Below are 20,240 nucleotides of genomic sequence, written 5' to 3'. Positions count from 1 at the left end.
AAAAAAGGGGGGATTTTCAACACTTCGGACAATAACTCAAAAAGGCTTTCACCAATGTCCATGAAACTTTGGTGAATTGTTTATATCTATTGATGTAAGCTCCCTTTCAATTTTTATAAATTTCAGATTTTCAGTTTTGGATTTATGGGGCTTTATTCATAAAAAAAGGGGGATTTTTAACACTTTGGACAATAACTCAAAAAGGCTTTCACCAATGTCCATGAAACTTTGGTGAATTGTTTATATCTATTGATGTAAGCTCCCTTTCAATTTTTTTAAATTTCAGATTTTCAGTTTTGGATTTATGGTGCTTTATTCATAAAAAAAGGGGGATTTTTAACACTTCGGACAATAAGTCAAAAAGGCTTTCACCAATGTCAATGAAACTTTGGTGAATTGTTTATATCTATTGATGTAAGCTCCCTTTCAATTTTTATAAATTTCAGATTTTACATTTCTGTGTTATGAATTTTTATGCTTAAAAAAGGTTTTTTTTCCAATTTTGGGACAATACATTTAAAGCATAAAAGACAAGTTAAAAGAGCAACAGGCGTATCATGCGCCAAAGCGCAGCCCTTTATTAATTATTAACTAAAGTTTAAAGTCATAAAAAAAAAATGGGATTGCAAGCAGATATTCCACTTAGCAATGCTCTTATTTTACTCCTATTAAGCTATTTCATGGCTATGATAAAAATATTTATTTCTTACAGGTCAAAGAATTCAGAAAATTGCTTTAACAATTGACATAGCTTACAAAATTGTGCTCACCTGTACTGATGCATTAAAAAATAATATCAAGAACAATTTGAATAACAAGTTAAAGCAAGATCTTGCTAACAAATGGCCTGGATTAGATTGGTGCAACAATGAGTGTGTATGGGATGCTGTATGTAGAGACAGCAGCGCCTTACATATAGATGTTACTATTACCCTGCCGGGGCTTAAGTAAGTATATTTTTTTGTAAACAAGTAAGGCCGTTACTTTTTCCTTGCTGCTAAAATTTTGTAAACATGGTTCTCTGTAACTTAAAAAAATGTTAATATAAGATTTTCTTGTCTTGCAAGATATGAGGATTACAATCCAGCTGCAATGGCAGTCACTTTTTTATATGACTTGAATGTACTAGCACATAATGATTATAAAAATGGTCTCTGTGACAATCAAACAAGACTCATTTAAACCTTGTCAGCATCTTTAAAAAAGTTGACAGATGTTTTTGAGATTGAATAGTAACTTCTTTTTAAAGTGTGGATTGTCAATTAATACTGGAAACCATTTACATTCATGGATCTAGATTTCAAAATGGCACATCATTGTATTGTGAGCTCAACTGGCCCTTAATTTAGGAATGTTTTACCCTCTTTCGTGTTTTGGGCAAAAACTAAAGATAGAGATAAACCAAACAGACCAAATTTCAATAGTGCTAGTTGAACAAAATAGAGATTTTTCTAATGAACTCTATCGTCCTCGACAATGTTGGAGAGTGTTCTTTGTTAAATATGCACATAGACCAAGGTGAGCCACTCAGGCTCTTTAGATCATCTAGTTTATTTTTCAAATATCCACAAAGTCTCGAACCATGAAAATTGAATACCATGAAAATAAATTATAGAGTATTTGATGCAATGTTATCCAAAAACAAATATATAATGAAAAAAATAATTTGACCAAAGTTTCAAATTGCATTATGCAAGTTAAAAGGCGGAATTTTCTTTGCAGTCAATCAATATCAAGAGGTGGCCTAACATACACAGTAAAAGATGCTATACTGATTTTCATACTGCAGGAAGATGGACTCAATTTTAATGTAAGTTGTATTTCAATTTTTTAATAGCTTAAAACTAAGTGACATTTGAATTTTATTTGTCTAAAGATTTGCTCCACTATACTGATAAAATATATGAAGATCATCAGCAGTACGTATCATGCATGCTTTCAACTGGTTTTAGAATAAATGTGTCTATTTCCATGTAAAGACCCTATGAGTAAATCAATATTAATTTCAAAAACTACCATCTTTCATGACCTAACAATTGTAACTATATCCCTTCTGAATAAGTCTATTAAAAGGTTTAGTAATTGTTTGAGGTGAATGACAACATTTCTGTGCTTTGTATAAAATATTGCAATAGATCGGATGTGAAATACCTGAATGGATAAGATTTATAGAGACAAATGATGTCCTTGTAATGATAATATAATTAATAATTGTCTTGATAATTTTTTGATATCAAAACCAGTGTGTAATATTTTTTCATGTATACAGAAGATTTCTGTCCTGGAAATTAATATGTAACAAAATTGAACAAGTTGAAAAATATAAACACCATATAAAGATGGTTCCAAGTGAACATCACAATCTAAAAATGGATAATTAACAAGAGGAAATGAAAGTGCTGCTTTAGAAGCTATTTGATATGATATCCACTATGTTACTTGCTGAATTAACAACAAAAAAAACATAAATTTTTCAGCCAATTTTTCTCATAATATCAATTTCATACATAAAATTCAGAGTGAGTTGTGGATGATGTTATGACACTCATTCTAATTAATGAGTGATGGGGAATGATTGTTAAGTCCTTAACTAAGGAATGATTTCAACCATTTGTCCCAGACAAAATTAAGGTCTCCTGTATAACATAGAAACTAAAGCCATACTCAGAAATTGAGCCTACAACTCTCTTTCAAAATCCTTTCAAGAGCCTAATTTTTCTAACAGGTTATTTTCACGAGTTTGTATTATATATTTGATACTAAACATCAAGCATACCATAAATAATTTTTTTACATGCTCTTTTCTAGGTGCTTTTGATACCATATATTCGATATCAATTGCATCTGCATGGTTGCATCTGTTGTTCTTAATACAATGTGTTTTATTTCAGAGTGTTGGAGGTGCAGAGCTTGAAGGGGATTCAATTACTGTAGATGTAAATCCTTCCTGTCCTTCTGGCTACACTGTTGTTGGTGATACTTGTGGTAAGTTTTAACATTTTAAGATTAATTTGCCTTAATTTTTCCCTTAAATAACAACCATATATATAGAAATTTTTTGCAATTCTTTATACCCTGGTAGAAGGCAATGTGGGCATTAAGTGTTACCCATGACCTTCCGTCTTTTTGTCAGTCCAATTTTCATACTCAAACCTCAAATTTAAAAAAAATAATGCATATGTTTTTTATAACTCAATGGATAGTTTTCATTATAAATCTTATGTATATATACTTTATTCTGAAGAAAAATCTTTAAAGTATTCATATTTAGAAGAAGTTTACTTTATTTTAATTGCTTCCTTCGAGGAAGCAATTGGGACAATACCCCTAATGCGCCTTGAAATGAGGAACACAAAAGTCACGTGTAAACAAAAAATCTCTGTGTAGTGATATTTGACACATTTCTATAATAACAAAATGACTGAGCTGAACCATTTGTGTTAATTCAGGAAGTAGGGGAACACAGAATAAATGTGTAAAAACTATGGAGCTATTAAATGTGTTCAAAGTATTAAATTTTCAATGCACTTATTGTGTTAAAAATGGGATTTTTTACCATGAGGAGCCACATCGCAAAAGGATACTCGGGGTTTGCTAATTTACGGAAAAATGAATCACACTTCGTGCCCCGAAAATTTAACCACATATGTAAAAATGTCTCAGCTTCGAAACAAGCCATCATACATATACAAGTTTACGATATGGACTGAGCAACAGAAGAAAACGTTACCATTATGGCCTATGTAGAAACAATTGCGCATATTGCCCCAATTCCCCCGACATATTTTCCGTATGCAAAGTGACCTCAGTGTGACCCATCTTGTAAAAATCCGGTGATCACAATACACATGGAAGTCCTTAAAATAAACTATCATCTGAATTTACATGTTAAACACGTCCTCAATTTCCATGCTTTTTTGTTGATTGTTGACAACAGATGACAATCGTTAGTCTTCGGCTTCAAAACACGAACTTTAATTACCTACAAATATTTTCACAACAACACTGACCGATTATATGAAATTTATGCCCCAAAAAAATGATAAATTTGTGAACAGAAGACTACGTTGATGATGTTTGTATCGTTGGTTAAAAAATTGGAAGAATATTATTTTTCACCCGTCACTCGTTTTTTTATGACTTGAACTAAAATTTTCTTAATTCAAGTTTGATGAGACACATACTCAATGCTTATTAAAGAACTACAACTCACGAATAATATATAAAATAACACTTCTGATTTTAATTGTTAATTTTAAATTCTAGATTTTAAAAAAAATAAACCCAAGTACATCCTTCATAACCCAATAGGCCAATATTCATTTGAATTTCTGAAATTTATATTTTTAATTGATATGAATACAAATATTGCTGTTTAATTTGAATTTTTCATTTCGTCTCGGTTTTGCTGGTCTAAAAAAGACCATAAACCATACTTTAAGAGCAGTTTGTAGGTTCTGATAAATGTTGTTACTTTTTGTGCAAATCATGTTCTTTTTTGTAGTTGAGTGTGGAAAAGGAACATATAGAAATGACACAACAATGTCGTGTGAGTTCTGTCCAATTGGATCATACCAACCTAATGTAGGACAAAAAGTTTGTGCATCATGTCAACCTACTAAGACTACACTCACCTATGGATCAGATTCATCTGCTGATTGTATAGGTAAGTTGCTATCATTAGCTCACCTGGCCCTTGGGCCAAGTGAGCTTTTCTCATCACTTGGAGTCCGTTGTCTGTCGTCGTTAACTTTTACAAAAATCTTCTCCTCTGAAACTACTGGGCCAAATTTAACCAAACCTTGGCAACAATCATCATTGGGGTATCTAGTATAAAATGTGTCCGGTGACCCAGCCAACCATCCAAGATGGCCACCATGGCTAAAATAGAACATAGGGGTAAAATGCAGTTTTTGGCTTATCACTCAAAAACCAAAGCATTTAGAGCAAATCTGATATGGGGATAAATTGTTATTCAGGTCAAGATCTATCTGCCCTGAAATTTTCAGATGAATTGTACAACCCGTTGTTAGGTTGCTGCCCCTGAATTGGTAATTTAAAGAAAATTTTGCTACTTTTGGTTAATATCTTGAATATTATTATAGATAGAGATAAACTGTACACAACAATAATGTTCAGCAAAGTAAGATCTACAAATGAGTCTACATGACCGAAATGGTCAGTTGACCCCTTTAGGAGTTATTACCCTTTATAGTCGATTTTTAATCATTTTTCGTAGATCTTAGTAATCTTTTAGAAAAATCTTCTCCTCTGAAACCAATGGGCCAAATTTAACCAAACTTGGTCACAATCATCATTGGGGTATCTAGTTTAAAAAATATGTCCGGTGACCCGGCCAACCATCCAAGATGGCCGCCATGGCTAAAAATAGAACATAGGGGTAAAATGCAAGTTTGGCTTATAACTCAAAAACCAAAGCATTTAGAGCAAATCTGACATGGGGTAAAATTGTTATTCAGGTCAAGATTTATCTGCTCTTTATTTTTCTGATGAATCCTACAACCCATTGTTAGGTTGCTGCCCTTGAATTGGTAATTTTAAGGAAATTTTGCTGTTTTGGTCAATGTCTTGAATATTATTAGAGATAGAGATAAACTGTAAACAGCAATAATGTTCAGCAAAGTAAGATTTACAAATAAGTCAATATGACCAAAATGGTCAATTGACCTCCTAAGGAGTTATTGCCCTTTATAGTCAATTTTTAACAATTTTCATAAAATTTGTAAATTTTCTCTTTCATTTTCCAGTGAAATTTTAACTGGACCATGTCATTATAGATACAGATAATTGTAAGCATCAAGAATGTTTAGTAAAGTAAGATCTACAAACACATCACTATCACCAAAACACAATTTTGTCATGAATCCATCTGTGTCCTTTGTTTAATATTCACATAGACCAAGGTGAGCGACACAGGCTCTTTAGAGCCTCTAGTTGTATTCATCATTGGTAATATGTTGGATCTTAAGAAACATAATGTAAATTGTTATGTTTTTTCTCATGTTCAGAATATACATGTTTGTAGTTATTATACTGGTTTGAATATGCTTTATAACCTGCAGATTGTCTAAGGAAAATATTGTTTAATAATTTGTTGCAAAACAGTGTCTGTGCAATAGTTTAAAAACTTTTTGACAAAATCTTTTCAAATTTAGATGTGTTAAAAAAAAGTATGTTGTCTCCTGTGACTAAATTTAAATGAAGGTCAAGTTTGATTTTCACTATATAGTTTTTATCATTTGTTCATTGAAGGTATAAATAGATAAAGTTGCGGTATAAGTGCCAATGAGACAACTCTCTATCTAAGTCACAATGTATAAAAAGTTAACAATTTTTGGTAAAAAAAATGTCTTTAGCACAGATTTTGGCCTTTCAAATCTGAACCATTCAAAAATTTGTTATTTTTTTTTATTTGATCTTGCTGTGAGGTCCATATTTGCAATACTATTTACAAGCCGTAAAAAAAAGGTTTGCTGTTAATCTGATAGCCTCTCCCTATACATGAATCATTTTCATTAAAAGACAAATATGCAAGAATACGCCAATCTACTATGGAAAACAAATTAAATTAGTATGAGAGTGAACATTGTTTTATTTCTCTTCAGATGACTGTGAACCTGGACATTATTATGATGCTGATAAGTCTGTTTGTGCACAATGTGAACGACATTACTATCAGGACATGAGTGGACAGGAATTTTGCTATTCATGTCCTCTGGGGATGAAAACTAGTCAGAAAGGATCCAATTCTTCTGAAAGCTGCTATAGTATGTATAGTTTATAGTTATAAAGCCAGTTCACTGCATATTTCTGCTGATTTCGAAAGTCTCTCAAATTAAAGGAAGAAAGTAGCACATCACATTTGCAAATACATTCAAGCACATTTTTGATTACCATTGCACAATGTTGCACGCATTCATTTTACCTGGTAAACACAGGATAATTTATGAAATCACATGCGAGTTATACTTAGGCCAAATAAAAATATATATGTGGTTCCAGTTACATCTTTTAAAAAAAAAAAGGGTTGGTAGGTCTGCAATTTTTGTTTATCTTTTTGGGATACGATTGCTGTCAAGCAATCTGTAGACTTTTACCATTGACCCTATGACACACTCCCTCACGTCATTCGTTTTATTCTAAACATTCGGCAACATCTCAGATTCTTATGATTGTCTTGCTTTAAAAGGTAAAAACAAGCAAAACAATTGAACATAAACAACTTTCCTGTAATGTTTTACTCATAATCTTCATGTATGATATTTTCCTTGACTTATATGCGTGTTTTTAGCAATACGGAAAATCAGAATTAAACAGTATTTAAATTTAGTGTTTTTATAAATTTAGAAACACGTCAGAGGGAATTCCCAAATTTTGATAACTTGCGAGAGTTCTCTGAAAGCCAATCGATAATTCTATTTCTGTCACAAGAACTGAAGTGGAGTATTTCTATATTTTACCGTTATGAAACTGATATTTGATACTGTACTCTCATAAAGAAATGGAGAACCATTCATCATATCATTTAATAAACGTTCTTGTTCCAAATCGCCATCGCGGTTTGTTTATGTATTAATGTCCATGCGAGGTCTCACTAATTAGAGACAAAAAGAATTGTAGAGACAAAAAGCGTCAAGAAGCGACAAGAAGAATAATATTAGCAACAAGAAACTATTTAGCGACAAGAAAACATTTTTTTATTTATATTACTTATTCGAAATAAATATTAAAAAAATATGCAAAAGAAAACAATTTCAACGACAGGAAAGTTAATTTTGATAGGGGGGAAAATGAAACTTGTAAATCTAATTCAGTTGCTACATTTATTTACATGATATTTTATAAGGTATCACAGGAAGTATATTTTGTCTTTTTATTTGTTTTTAAAACCATTTTTGTACAATATATAATTAACTTGCAAAATGCATTATTTGTGCATAATTGTCCAGAAAATTCATACACAAATTGTGAAATACAAATTAAGAACTGAAATCAAACAAGAGGAAAACATAATTAAAATGTGAATATTTTTCATCATTTTATTTAGTGTATTGTCTCATTTAACGATATTTATCATGTTTATGCATATAGATTGAAGATTAAAGGAAACTGATGACAATCTTGAGTTTTCAACAGGTGTTCACTATTCGGTACAATAATTTTATATTCTTGTGCGTGTAATTGATGAAGGTGTTAATGGATGTTATTGTTGCAATAAAACAAAGGACACGCACCTAGTTAATCTCATTTGTTGCTCTTAATTGTGTATTACCTTAGAGTGAAGCCACAGCTAATGTTGGTCCTATCAGGAAAAATTAATTGTACAGTTAGGAAGGAAATAATATTTCATGTTTTTGTTTTATTAAATCCTTCAAAAGGAAGGTGACAAATCTTTGGTTTTATTTTCATTTTATAGCGTTTACATTTCCTTTGCTCTTACACATGTTTAATTTCTACATCTATCAATATGATAATAAAAAGTACACAATCTCTTCATCTAATTTTTTTTTATTTCTTCATCTTTCAATATAATCCTAAAAAAATATTTTAATGTATGTGATAACAAAATGTATTCTTGTCGCTAAATAGCTTCTTGTTGCTTTTTGTCACTTATTATTGTTCTTCTTGTCGCTTCTTGACGCTTTTTGTCGCTAATTAGTGAGACCCCACATGCGTGTAGTTTTCCTGCTTTCAAGGGGTATCAGATTGAGTGATTCCCCGCTTCATTGATTAATTTGAAACTCATGGGATTCTTTCTAAGTCTGTCTGCATATGGAGGGCTATTGTTGTTGCATAATTTTGAATCACATGCATAATTTAAATTAAAATAAATGTTTCATCGTAAAAATTACCTATAACACCCCTTCAGCAGAAACGGAATCTTCCATGTTATCGTTTCGAGTTGTCTCCCTTTTCGAAGTATTCGTCAAGAAGAATTAACTCGTTAATGCCGGTAAACATCGTATTATATTAAGAACGATCCTCAATGTAAACAGAGGAGTGTGTACGGAAAGGAGGCATGCCCTCTGACCCAAAGGAACTTCAATAATTAAAGAGTAAGAAATGGGGTTCCTCCTAAACTGGTCCGCCGTTCTATATATAGCTTCGCACCGAAGGTCAGTGTAGCGATAAGTGAACACAATATGATAGGGGTCCAGTTTAGGGTTCCTCCTAGAATTACGGTGATAAGATACGGAAGCAAGTTAACTCGTACCACGGCATTGGAACCAAAAAAGTTAACTTGTACTACTGGGAAGTCGTAACATTCAGAAAAAATATATAAAAAATATGATGTTTTATGGGTTTCTGTTTGTAAACTTAATAAAAATAAGGGGACGACCATTTGATATTCTGGGGGGGGCCTTGATAATCACAAAAATAAATGGTTTGTTCTGTGGTAGTTTGAAAATAAATAACCTGACTTGCAATGTATTGAAAATAAATAACTCAGCAGGTCTATAGCTTCTTGGGCCTTCAGCATTCCAAAACCCTTCAAAAAAAAATTTGCCTCGCTCCGCTCGGCAAAATATGTTTTAAAATACTTTTAAAAGAGGCTAGGTTTGGTCAAACCAAATTGAATTAACTTTTATACTTTGTAGGTATGCAATATATGTATATTACTTTGGAATATAAATGATTCATTTCGTGAAGAAAATTATGAAATACTTAATCTAATTACTAGTATACCAATTGTCTTTTATAATATACTTATTACCAGAGACATGTCTCTGTTATTACTATGTATTTGTGTTTCGTTTGTCCTGTATCGCTATGTATTATCTTAAAATGTTTGTATATTATATTGTCCTCTTGTACAAAAGTATGTGTCTGAGGTTATGAATGAACTCTTGAATCTTAAAATTTCTGCAGGGGATAATGATCTTTTCTGATTAAATTGTACATAATGACTTGACTATACATGTATTATTCATAATTAACAAATATTTAAAAAATTGTATGTTTTTCGAATATCATAAATATAGTTGTGAAAATGAATAATCAGTCCCTTGCTTTAATGAAAATGAAAAATCTTGCTTCAATGGTGCAGAAAATGAATAATCTGTCCTCTGAGTTTACAAAAATAAATAACCGATCAAAAACAAATCCTCCTGGCCCCCCCCCCAGAATATCAAATGGTTGTCCCCTAAAGTTGAATTACTTGAATTTTACACAGGAGTTAAATGAAAACTTAGACAAAAATAAAGACTGTTTTAAAGCATTAATGTTTTAACTGATCTTTCAAACTAGAACATAGGCGGATCCAGCCCCCCCCCCCTTTTTTTGTGGAAAAAATTTGGTTGATAATAAAGGGAATCATTGAAGCATGACTGGAGCAGGCCCCCTCTTAGGTCAGTCAGCGGGCTCCGCCACTGTAGAACTTAATCCAGAGGAAAGTTAAAACATTGCTTTAACTGTACCTTATTAAAATTGAACATGTTGAATATGTATATATCCAATTTAAGTTAATTAAAGCTGTAATCCATGATCACAAATTGAATGCTATGTTTACAATTGTTGAAAGCCATGTGCTTTTTTTGCGGGGAAAATGTGGACCCCCTTAACAGGAATCAGTTAAATTTCATTGTTACATTTATTTATAGACAGTAAAAATAATTTTAGAAATCATTTTGACTAACTGCTATAAAGATTTTATTATTCATGAAAAATTTTCTTCGGGTGAAACTGTATATACCTTAATTATCTACATCTGCCACAGTATTTTCTATCCAATATACAAGGAACATAAGCTACAAATTGGTCATTGTACTTTCAAATTATATACATTTTACAAACTTAAGAGGTATTGGGTGAAAGTAAAGTATATCATGTATATTCATCATTTAACACCATTTGAATGCATTTAAATAAGTTGGTACGAGTTAGCAATGGTACGAGTTTGGTTTTTTTTTTTAATGGTACGAGTTTACAATGGTACAGGATAACTATAATTGGATAAAACACAATAAGTACATGGCTCATACACTTGTAACGGGGATTGGCTATTCTTTAAGTTGAGTGACTATTCAGATTGTTACATTTTGCATGTGCAGTTGAATTAGTTTAGAGAATAATACTATCCAGCTGTACCAGGGTTACCGGCCAAAAATGCTTGAGACTCGCGCATGTTCATGCTTTTTTTGCAACAGTATTCTTGGATCTATTTCTTTCCTCTTTGATCTTTTGAATTTTGGCCAAATCTCATGCATTTGTTTAATGAAAATTTGGCAGAACTGCTATACATGTGTCAATGAAAACTATGGCAATCGTATCCCTCAGAGCATTCTGCTCTTTGATTTTTTTGCCCCACCTACGATAGTAGAGGGGCATTATGTTTTCTGGTCTGTGCCTCCATTCGTTCGTTCGTCCATCTGTGCGTCCGTTTGCTTCAGGTTAAAGATTTTGGTCAAGGTAGTTTTTGATGAAGTTGAAGTCCAATCAAATTGAAACTTAGTACACATGTTCCCCATGACACGATCTTTCTAATTTTAATGCCAAATTATAGTTTTGACCCCAATTTTATGGTCCACTGAAAATAGAAAATGATAGTGCGAAATTCAGGTTAAAGTTTTTGGTCAAGGTAGTTTTTGATGAAGTTAAAGTTACATCAACTTGAAACTTAGTACACATGTTCCCTTTAATATGATATTTCTAATTTTAATTCCAAATTAAAATTTTGACATCAATTTCACGGTCCACTGAACATAGAAACTGATAGTGCGAGTGGGGCATCCGTTTACTATGGACACATTCTTGTTCTAAATTCTTTTGGGAATTATTAAAATCCGTAAAAAAATAGTGTGTTTACTGATTTGATTCCAGTATTATACACGCCACAACCAGAAGTTCGCCATTTTACTAGTGTTTTTGTTCTAAAATATTAAAACAGTAATGTTATGTTCTTACTTAGTTTCGTTGCATGCTGTGATGAATTGTTGCATTTTACATAACAGATACTTCTGATTAAAATTGGGTTGACAGAAATCTTTAAATTGAATTATTAAAATTCACAATCCTCAAAATTTGATGGTCTGAAAATTTATTTTTCAGAAATGAAAAAAAAAGTTCTAGGGTTGGGGGTTTAAACAGTGGTCAATCAGGTAACTGGAACCACATATATATTTTTATTTGGCCTTATTGTTGTATTTTACAAGATATAATTAGAATAGTATTAAAAAGGGCAGATTTATTAAATGCAAAAAATATATGTGAACAAAAGTGGATTGAGCAGAACCAAATCGAACTGTATCTCAAAACGTTAAAAAAAATCATTTCTTCAGTTTAAATCAGCCTGAATATAGAGAAGTGACATACTTGTTTTTTTTCTCAGAGGATTGTGATGCTGGAACTGAACTTCAATCAGATGGATCCTGTAAAGTATGTGAAAGGGGTTTCTACAGGACACAGGAAGATGATATGTGTAAAAGTTGTGTGGAAGGAATGACAACAGTAGGAGAGAAATCAGCATCGCTCTCTGACTGCAAAATAAGTAAGATTATAATATCAATCTTTAATGTATATTTAAAAATTTTCATTATGCTCTTGCAACAAAATTTTGATATTTTTACCCCTTATTGTACATCAATCAATAAATCCAACAAAGAGAGCATGGTTTCATGGGTTACCCAACTTGCTTTTCCTTCTATTTTCCAGCTTGAACTTTATTATTATGCAGATTGTTAGTAAGATTTACTGAAAAGTGATCATATCATTTGATTTTTGTCAAGCCTGCAACTTTTGTTGCAGAAAGCTCGACATAGGGATAGTGATCCAGCGGCGGCGGCAGCGGTGTTAGCTCACCTCTTAAATGCTTTATATTTTAGGGGGTAGAAGACCTGGATGCTTCATACTTTGTATATAGATGCCTCATGTTACGAACTTTCCGTCAGTCACATGTCTAATGTCCTTGACCTCATTTTCATGGTTCAGTGACTACTTGAAAAAAAAGTTTTTTTGTAATGTTAAATTCTCTCTTATTATAAGTAATTGGATCAATATATTTGGTATGTGCGTAGCTTGCAAGGTCCTCATGCCTGTCAGACAGTTTTCACTTGACCTCGACCTCATTTCTTGGATCAGTGAACAAGGTTAAGTTTTCGTGGTCAAGTCCATATCTCAGATACTATAAGCAATAGGTCTAGTATGTTCGGTGTGTGGAAGGACTGTTAGGTGTACATGTCCAACTGGCAGGTGTCATCTGACCTTGACCTCATTTTAATGGTTTACTGGTTATAGTTAAGTTTTTGTGTTTTGGTCAGTTTTTCTTATACAATATGCAATAGGTCTACTATAATTAGTGTATGGAATGATTGAAAGGTGTACATGTCTAGCTGACAGGTGTCATCTGACCTTGACCTCATTTTCATGGTTCAGTGGTCCAAATTATGTTTTTTAGTTTTGGTCTATTTTTCTAATACTTTATTCATTAAGTCAACTATATTTGGTGTATGAAAATATTTTATGATCTATATGTCGGTTACGCAAGTTTTATTTGACCTTGACCTCATTTTCACGGTCCATTGCTAAGTTTTAAGTGTTTGTGTTTTGGTCTATTTTTCTTTATTTATAAGCAATAAGTCAACTATATTTGTTGTATTAAAGAATTGTTAGCTGTACATGTCTGCTTGGCATGGTTCATCTGACCTTGACCTCATTTTCATGGTTCATTGATCAATGTGTTATTTTCATGGTTAATGTTGAGTTTATGTGACAGCTGTAATAAAGCTTTATATTTAGGTCTACTATTTAGTTAAGAAGGCGAGACATTTCAGGATGTGCACTCTTGTTCATAAAAATGTACGAGATGACATCTACTGGGATATGATATCAAACAGATAAATAGTCGTTATGAAATGTATCTCAGGGTTTAAGGTGGTACCTAACACTACAGGGAGATAACTCTGTAAAGTCAGCTTAGCATTTTAATTACATTGTGTTGAAAAAGGAATATTAAGCTTCTCAATGATCAAAATTGGTGGTTGTCAAATTGCTATATAACCAGTGTAATTTTTCTGACAAATTTTTATGAAAATTAAACAAGTCAAATTAGTTTTAGTGAAAGTGTTGGGTTCTACCTTAAACAATCTTATTGTGTTATCATGGTAATTAATTAAAAAAGTAGGTCCAATAAGACCCCTTTTTGGCCCCAAAATACAGCAGTTTTACAAAATGAATGTAAATTTTTAGTTATTTATTGGACAGTAGAATGCTTCTGCTACATGAATAAGGGCTGTTTTTGACTATACAGTTCACATGCATCAGGTACTAGCACCATTAAGTCATGTTAAATTACTGAAATCTTCACAATTCTGGCATATTAGTTCAATTTTTGACAGTTTTCGTGTAAAATGAAAGTTGCGGCATTCATGTTCATCCTTAAAATTGAAATGTAAGTTGTATTTGATGATAATACATAACATGTATAAAGGTTGTGGATGAAGATGGATGCGGCCACTTTCATTTTTGACAAAAACCATCTGAAAAGTGTCATTTTTCGGTATATTTGGTAGATTTTTCATATTTGAGCTTCAATCAGATAGTTTTTAATGACTAAATCAGTTAAAATCTTTTACTTTAACTAATTGATTCAAATGAAATAGACACTTTTAAAGTGCCAGTCTGCCTAAGAATTAGTGGTGAAAACATGACCAAAAAAACCCACCAAATTTGACATTGATTTTAGTTCATTATATGTAGTTATGCACAAAATTAACATTCATTTCCATTTTCTGTTCTGGTAATTGAAGATACAATTTGGTTGAAATGCACTAAAAATTGATGAATAAGCGGAGATAACTCTGTAATTTGCTATCATTCTAACCAAGTTATTTGATATAATCAGACACACACAAACGAAAGACTAATACCTTTTAACTCAGGATGACAGTTAATAGTAATTAGCATGATTAGCTTGGTGGTTTTTTTCTAATCATGTTTTAATTTTTACCTAAATTGCCTGATTCTAACAAAGACTGGCACTAAAAGGTGTTTGAAAAGTGGTCAAAATCTTTCGACAGGTTAACCTGAAATTTGAGGCCAAAATCTATCCTTACAGGACCTACTCCTTTGAGAGTTTTTGTTAATTTTCAGGACAAGATTTCGTAATGTATGCCATTTTAAGACCAGAAGAATAAAATGAATAAATTGCGCTGACAAAATAGCTGACATTTATCACATTATAACCACCTGGGAACTGTATCCATTGTGATAATTGTCCTTATGATATTTCTGTCAATTTGGTATTTAGTATGCAAATTGTTGAAACAGTTCAAAGGATAGTTTATAACTAACTGACATCACTTTTGAAGATACTCAGCTGACAAGAATCTTATTTTATAAAAGGCAGGGGTAGATCTAGGCAAAGGGGGAGGGGTGACAATCAATGCTTTTGAACTGGTTGGATCCCTCTCTTTTAAAATGGCTTGGTCCACCTTTAAAAGCAGTGTAAAGTACATTGTTATAATATCTTTACATTGTCTTTATCAGTTAGTTGATTAACAAAAGAAAGAGAAAAATGAAAAAAAGTTAGAAACATTTCATTATAAAAGCCAGACAAATTGCTTTGGATTTATTACTTATTATGATAAAAGTTAAGCATTTAAGACAATTTTAATTGCATGAGATTGAAAGAAAAAATGATAAACATGTGTTGCTAACTGCTCTTGAAATGGTCAGGTTGTTTTAAATCTCAATCATTTGCCATACTTTCTTTAGAAATATGTTATGCTGGAAACTTTCGTAATGCAACCGCAAATGAATGTGAGGAGTGCCCTGTTGGATGGTATCAGTCAGAAAAATTACAGGATGAATGTGAGGAGTGCCCAACCTCATACACGACAGATGCTGTAGGAAAAACCCACATAGATAACTGTACTTGTAAGTAGAAAGAACAATGATGCCAGCAATTTTAACAGACATAGTGAAATTGTTCATCTGGTCAAGATCTATCTGCCTTGAAATTTTCAGATGCATCAAATAACTCCTTGTTTATGGAAATTTTGCAGTTTTTGGTTATTGTCTTGAATATTATAATTGATAAAGAAAAACTTTGAACAGCAAAATTGTTCAGCAATGTTAGTTCTACAAATAAGCCAACATGATCTAAATAGTCAATTGACCCCTTCCTGAGTTATTGCCCTTTAAAGTCAATTTAAAAACATAAATTGTCAATGATTACAAAACTGTTTCCTCAGGAATTACTTGAACCAGTTCATTAAAGGTAGAGATAATTGTGAACAACAAGAATGTTAAGTAAAGTAAGGTCTACAAACAGGAATTCTATTCTGTTCTACAATGTGTGTCCTTTGTTTAATATGCACATAGACCAAGCTGAGTAACACAGGCTCTTTAAAACCTCTAGTTTACATATACTGTAATCAATGGTCAAATATATTTTATATTTTGAATGATTGTTAGGTGCACATGTCTGTCTGGCAGGGTTTAAAAAAAGTATCAACTACAAAGGCAAATTTAAAAAGGGGTTCCATAAAAAATTACAAAATCAAACACAATCAATCAATGGAAAAAGTAAAAAACTACTGACTTGGTACAGGCATGGGTAATTAGTTATGTCGTATATGCACTAATATCTTTATCTTCAAGACATTAAGATCAAATCAATCATGGTCAGTATTGCAGGTGAGTCATTTTGATTTGTATAAATCAATCAAGCAAATGATCTCATTTAATCAGCTATGTTTAACTTCATTAGGATTCCTTACCATAAGTGACATGTGAGTTCAAGCTTGTTTGAATCAATAATTAATTTACTGATGTTTAATTTTTTGTTTAGTTTATTGTGACCCTGGAACGGAAGTTGTGTCTGCTGAATTAAAAACATGCAGAAAGTGTCCGAGAGGATCTTATCGTGACAATAATGATGTTGAGATATTACTTTCCTGCAGGAACTGTACAGGTGGTAACACAACAGAACTTGATGGAAGAATAACAATAGACCAGTGCTCAATAAGTAAGAGGTTCATTCCTATGTTATGAATCATTTCAGACATAAACTATTGTTGACTCTTTTGCATTCAAGTCCCATATGTTTTTACAAATAATATGCATCTTTGCATATCTTATGACTGAATAGTATGTGAAACCCATCCCACATGTTCGTTTAGTACATATTAAGATTTGTTGCTTATTCTGTTCTTCCAAAAAGTCATGTCTGTTTTGAGTTTTTTCTACAAAATGACTTATTATACATACAAGGTTACTGTAAACCAACTTATTTTCGCGGATACGTTATTTCGCGTTTTACCCATTCTTGACTACTTGGCGGCGATTTAATTTCGCGATTTTCTGATTTACATGATGAAGTTTAATAAGGAAAGATCCAAGGTTTACATATTAGCGACAATTTATATTCGCGTTATTTTTCTACTCGCGAAAATAAATCGCTCGCGAAAATAAGTTGGTTTACAGTATTGGACATAGTCACTTAAGGACTGCATTGATATGCTTACATAGAATAAGGTGATGTGACATAATTAACAATATGACAACTATCCACCAAAGTTCAAATGAAGTGGATGTATTTAATTAAAGGCAACCATTCATCCTTCAACAGTGAAAAAAATCCTTACCATTAAATGAGCAATAAAAGGCCAAGTATAAAAAAAAAATTAAACAATTTCATGGAGATATATTAAACAGCCTAGTTTATAACAAAAGATTTTATGAAAACAAATGAGATGACAAAAATCACTAAACTATAGGCTGCTGATTTTGGAAAGGCACATACAGAATGTGATGGGTTAAAAAGTTACTAAGCTCTCAGACCTCCCTTTATCCTTGGACAGTGGTGTTACCACACAACAGAAGAACAAACTATTAAAATCAGATCAATACAAAGCAGGAAAAACATCTTGAAAAAACTCAGAGACAGTCTACTATTGATATTGGAAACATTTGAACATTTGATCTTACCTTGCTGATCTTTTTGTAATTTAAAGTCTTGGCTTTCATTGTCTGTTGTCGTAATTATTATAGTCCATTAACTTTTACAAAAAATCTTCTGAAACTTCTGTGCCAAATTTATCCAACTTTAGTTACAATCATCAGTTGGGTAACTTATAGATTATTTTTATTATATTTCAAAATAAATATGAGAAACAAATAAACTGATATGAAGAAAAAAATATCAAAGTTAGTTCAACAAACACAGATTTTAGTCATAAATTATGTTCTAATCGAAAATGTTTGAGAGCGTCCATTGTTAAAGTTACTTTAGAATCTCTAGTTTTAATGTGAAAGTCTCTCTGATTATACTTTTTATGCCCCACCTACGATAGCAGAGGGGCATTATGTTTTCTGGTCTGTCCGTCCGTCCGTCTGTCATACCGTTTGTCCGTCTGTCCCGCCTCAGGTTTAAGTTTTTGGTCACGGTAGTTTTTTATGAAGTTGAAGTCCAATCGACTTCAAACTTAGTACACATGTTGCCTATGATATGATCTTTCTGATTTTAATGCCAAATTAGAGATTTTACCCCAATTTCACGGTCCACTGAACATAGAAAATGATAATGCGAGTGGGGCATTTGTGTACTGAGGACACATTCTTGTTGTTCATATACAATGTTGTAATTACAGGTAAATGTGAAGCAGGTCAGGTATTAGATAACACAGGAGCTTGTGAAGACTGTGGTATGGATACCTATCAACCAGACGAGTTACCAAAATCAGATACTACATGTCGACCCTGTAGTCCACAGAAGGGTACTATGTATGTGAAATCTACTAGTGTGGACAAATGTATCCGTAAGTTCTAATTTATGTCTCATGGCTATGACTTATCTATATCAAAATATGTTATGTAATGTAAATGAAGTTTCTTTTCATTAAGCCCTTTCAAAGAAGTTGACTTATTTTCTGACACTTATTTGTGTTTTTCAGCTCATTTGGCATTACAACTTAACCACATCACAAGAATTTCTCTTAAAAATCCTAATAGCTACATAGAATTTAATGAAAGCAAAAAACATTCAATTTGTGATGTCAAGATCAATCTACCCTGTTAAAATCTAAATTATGAGATTTTTTTTTGAGATCTTGTCAAGACCAAATGATGACTATTTCTATACCCAAGTCAACCCTTTGGGTTAACCCTTTAATGAATCTTTTACCTTTTTACATTTTTGTTTCAAAAGTATATGACTTCAATGTGTTAAGATTTATTTTAGTAAATTATCTGACGGTCAACATGGCCACCAAGGTTACAAAAATAGTATGTGATGTAAAGTATATACTGTACATTTATTATTGCAATTTTGACATTTTTGACTACAACTCACTCATTTTAAGATTTGCGATATAGAGAAAAAAATTGTTTAATTCCAAGGAATTTTTTATAATTGCGAGTTTAAATAATGGCAATTATAAACCTGTTGCATTTTCCGCAATAATAAAAACATCGCAATAATTTTAGAATTTACAGTACATCGCAATGATATTGTATCTTTAAAACTGAAATGGATAGAGGAAATCAAACAGGAGTGTCTATATTATTTGTAAATCTCTCACTAATGGGAAACAAACTCTTATTAGATTTCTTGCTTTTAAGTAATGATTTTGTGTGAGATTTTGAATACTTACTTTTAAAAATATTTGTATAGAGATCTAGCGACAAGTACTGTACAATGCAGAAGTGAAATGGATATTTGTATTAACAATATGAAAGTTTGTTTTGAACTAGTCTTTCATGAAAAAGGTTGAAATTTTGAAATCATGTAATAGGGGTATGTTGTTAGAAAAACATGCTTTGTGTTTTTAACTTATTTTAATTCGATCTTACAGTTGTATGTAAAGAAGGACAACAGAATGATGGAACTTCCTGTTCAGCTTGTCCTCAGGGAACATGGAGCAATGGAAACATGACTATGAAATTTGGAATGTGCTATAACTGTTCAGAAGATTGGACCACAGAAGAAATGGGTTCTACACACCCTGACAATTGTACACTTAGTAAGTTAATAAAACATTTAGTTACTTCATCTCTCAATGAAATAAATGCAGTCTCTTAATTTGAGTTATTGTTTGTCAATCATATCTTTCCTGAAATCCTTGCAATATTAGATAAAATGTTAAAATCTACATAATTTGATTTTGGATGTAACACATCTTCTGATTGGCTGACATTGTTTTGTTTATCAACTCACAGACATAATTTTGTCATGTGACCGTGACAGCAATATTTTTTTCATGGTTTACTTCGGATTAAAA

The 20,240-nt window shown here is 32.0% G+C and overlaps 1 protein-coding gene across 1 annotated transcript in view; it reads left to right on the top strand.

The window, feature by feature from the left end:
• Positions 1–20,240, top strand: part of LOC134726452 (uncharacterized) — a 186,330-nt gene that overhangs the window by 119,009 nt on the left and 47,081 nt on the right. The window contains exons 25-34 of the mRNA XM_063590857.1: positions 713–947; positions 1,723–1,810; positions 2,892–2,985; positions 4,505–4,666; positions 6,627–6,788; positions 12,350–12,508; positions 15,733–15,894; positions 16,811–16,987; positions 18,612–18,779; positions 19,815–19,982. Of these exons, the coding sequence (XP_063446927.1) occupies positions 713–947; positions 1,723–1,810; positions 2,892–2,985; positions 4,505–4,666; positions 6,627–6,788; positions 12,350–12,508; positions 15,733–15,894; positions 16,811–16,987; positions 18,612–18,779; positions 19,815–19,982 (1,575 nt within the window). The remainder of the gene's footprint in view (positions 1–712; positions 948–1,722; positions 1,811–2,891; positions 2,986–4,504; positions 4,667–6,626; positions 6,789–12,349; positions 12,509–15,732; positions 15,895–16,810; positions 16,988–18,611; positions 18,780–19,814; positions 19,983–20,240) is intronic.

The sequence above is a fragment of the Mytilus trossulus genome, chromosome 7 (genome assembly GCF_036588685.1).
Source record: "Mytilus trossulus isolate FHL-02 chromosome 7, PNRI_Mtr1.1.1.hap1, whole genome shotgun sequence".
In the NCBI taxonomy this organism is placed as follows: domain Eukaryota; kingdom Metazoa; phylum Mollusca; class Bivalvia; order Mytilida; family Mytilidae; genus Mytilus; species Mytilus trossulus.
The sequence above is the reverse complement of the archived record's forward strand: the minus strand, read 5'-3'. Positions and strand labels throughout refer to the sequence as shown.